The sequence below is a fragment of the Tachysurus fulvidraco genome, chromosome 13 (genome assembly GCF_022655615.1).
Source record: "Tachysurus fulvidraco isolate hzauxx_2018 chromosome 13, HZAU_PFXX_2.0, whole genome shotgun sequence".
NCBI lineage: Eukaryota > Metazoa > Chordata > Actinopteri > Siluriformes > Bagridae > Tachysurus > Tachysurus fulvidraco.
This window is the reverse complement of record NC_062530.1, coordinates 790,315-792,814: the sequence shown is the minus strand read 5'-3', so window position 1 is coordinate 792,814 and position 2,500 is coordinate 790,315. Positions and strand designations below refer to the sequence as shown.

Here is a 2,500-nt window from a genome sequence, read left to right as displayed (position 1 = left end):
GTGTGTGTGTGCCCTGTGATGGGTTGGCACTCCGTCCAGGGTGTATCCTGCCTCGATGCCCGATGACGCCTGAGATAGGCACAGGCTCCCCGTGACCTGAGAAGTTCGGATAAGCGATAGAAGATGAATGAATGAATGAAAGAATGAATGAAAAAGTACATTTTAGTCGTCCTCTGTGAAACCCTTTCAGTGCTCTGTGTAATCATGCGGCAGAGACACAGATAAAAGTTTACAAATGTCTGAAAGTCATATAATAATAATATAATATGTCTGAGATAAGGTTTGAACCCTAAAACTCACAGGATCCAACTTCTGTTTAAAACGGTTTAACTCTAGAACCTTTAAACACTCTGAGGTTCTACAATAAAGACCCCCCCCTCCCCCTGTGCGCCCAGTGCACTAAAGGTTAAACTCCTCAAAGCTTCTAGATATTCTAGAAGACAATAAGCCAGAGTTTGTTGTTCTAGTGCGAACCCGTTAATACACACGAGGGGCTTTAATAAAAGGGTCGTTTAGAAAATTCAATTCTTGACCTACAGAAAAGTTTCAGTTTGGAGACTTTCTCATAGGAAGATACTTAGAGATCTGCACGATGCTCTACGTGTTGGTGCTCTAATAATAGTACGTGGTTTGGGATGCAGTCTGTGTATGTCATCGTGCTGCATGCTGATTGGTTGCCACTCGACCAATCACAGTGAGTTATTTAAATAAACGTCTCACATGATGGGGATGAAGTCAGAAAGGCTTTTTAATTCAGAACAATTTTGACATTATATTATATTGTATTATATTATATTGTATTATATTATATATTGTATTGTATCATATTATATTATATTATATTAAAATATATTATATTATATTACATTATATTATATTATACACAGTGACACTTAGAATCAAAAAACATAGAAACAAACAAGAAAAGGATTTCTTTAAAATAGGCCACACGTTTTGTTGGTTCCTGGTCATAAAGTTCCTGTTCCTGTTCCTGAGGTGTCACTCGTTCTCTTGCAGATGATTACAGGGCAGGATGGAAGGACAGAGCGATGAGGCGAGGTGATGAGGATGAGGAGATTCAGCATGAGGAGGAATTTGACTACGGTGATGACTACATTCAGCAACAACAAAGAAAACTGTTCTCTAACTCACTGACCACGAAGAGCTTGAGAAAGAGAAGGAGGCAAAACAAACAGGATATGAACAGAATAGAGAGAGTAAAGAACGAGAAACTGCCACCGGATAATTATTCAGTACCAGAGAAAGTGAAAAACAAGCAACTGCAAAACCACAACAGTTCGGTGGATGAACAGCAACTGCAAAAAGGAAACAAAATAGTGGGAGAAAACAAACTTGTTCTGCAAAGACAACAGAATATAACGGATGGAAAGCAGCAGAAACGCCAAAAAGGAAAGAAAACCAAAAAGGTGGTAAAGAACCAACATAGACCGCAGAGACAAAACAATATGGCGGAAGAAAAGAAAGCCGAGTCACAAAACCAAAACAAATTGGTGGAAGAAGGTAGAAATAAACTGCAAAAAGAAAACAAAACGGTGATTAAGGACCAACCTTTGGGATGGAAGGATGAAGTTCCTGGTCAGAAAGAAGATAAAGGATTTATTGGTCAGGTGAACCATAAGGATCGAGGACATAAAGCTCCAATCCAGGATCAGAGGCCAGGAGCGAGACCGCGTGTTGTTAACAGATCAAAAAATGACACAGAGATTTTTCTTCCCATGTCAAATCTCACAAACCCTCAGCCCCATGAAGGTGATCCCAGGATTCAGAAAGGTCCTCGTGGTATCGTTAACCACACCGACGTCCAGGAGAGGTACGGCGATGCTCTGTCCTCACACACGGGTCTCACTAAAGAGGAGGCAGACCTGTGGGCGCTGTATGGAGACTCAGGGATGAAGGCCAGGAGCAGGAGCAGGGCTGTGTATGACCCTGAGATCAGATGGAATCAGACCTTTGATGTCAGTCAGACAGACTTTCAGATGCTGAGGTCCGATTGGATCGACCTGAACTGCAACGTGAGCGGAAACCTGATGATCGGCCAATCGGAAGTGACGGCCGTGGTGCAGGCCTTTATGGAGAAGCTGGAGCTGAAGTATCCGAGGTACGAGAGAGAAATACGGTGTTAGTAGAAAATGTTTAATATCAAACGACTTCACCGACTGATGACTGATGGGTATTTTTTAAGATCAGATAAGTTTGCATGTCCTCCCCGTGCCTCGGGGGTTTCCTCCGGGTACTCCGGTTTCCTCCCCCGGTCCAAAGACATGCATGGTAGGTTGATTGGCATCTCTGGAAAATTGTCCGTAGTGTGTGTGTGTGTGTGTGTGTGTGTGTGTGTGTGTGTGTGTGTGTGTGTGTGTGTGTGTGTGAGTGAATGAGAGTGTGTGTGTGTGCCCTGTGATGGGTTGGCACTCCATCCAGGGTGTATCCTGCCTCGATGCCCGATGACGCCTGAGATAGGCACAGGCTCCCCGTGACCCGA

At 43.4% G+C, this 2,500-nt stretch overlaps 1 protein-coding gene across 1 annotated transcript in view; it reads left to right on the top strand.

The window, feature by feature from the left end:
* Positions 1-2,500, top strand: part of b4galnt3b (beta-1,4-N-acetyl-galactosaminyl transferase 3b) — a 24,059-nt gene that overhangs the window by 15,474 nt on the left and 6,085 nt on the right. The window contains exon 14 of the mRNA XM_027168973.2: positions 1,018-2,119. Within this exon, the coding sequence (XP_027024774.2) occupies positions 1,018-2,119 (1,102 nt within the window). The remainder of the gene's footprint in view (positions 1-1,017; positions 2,120-2,500) is intronic.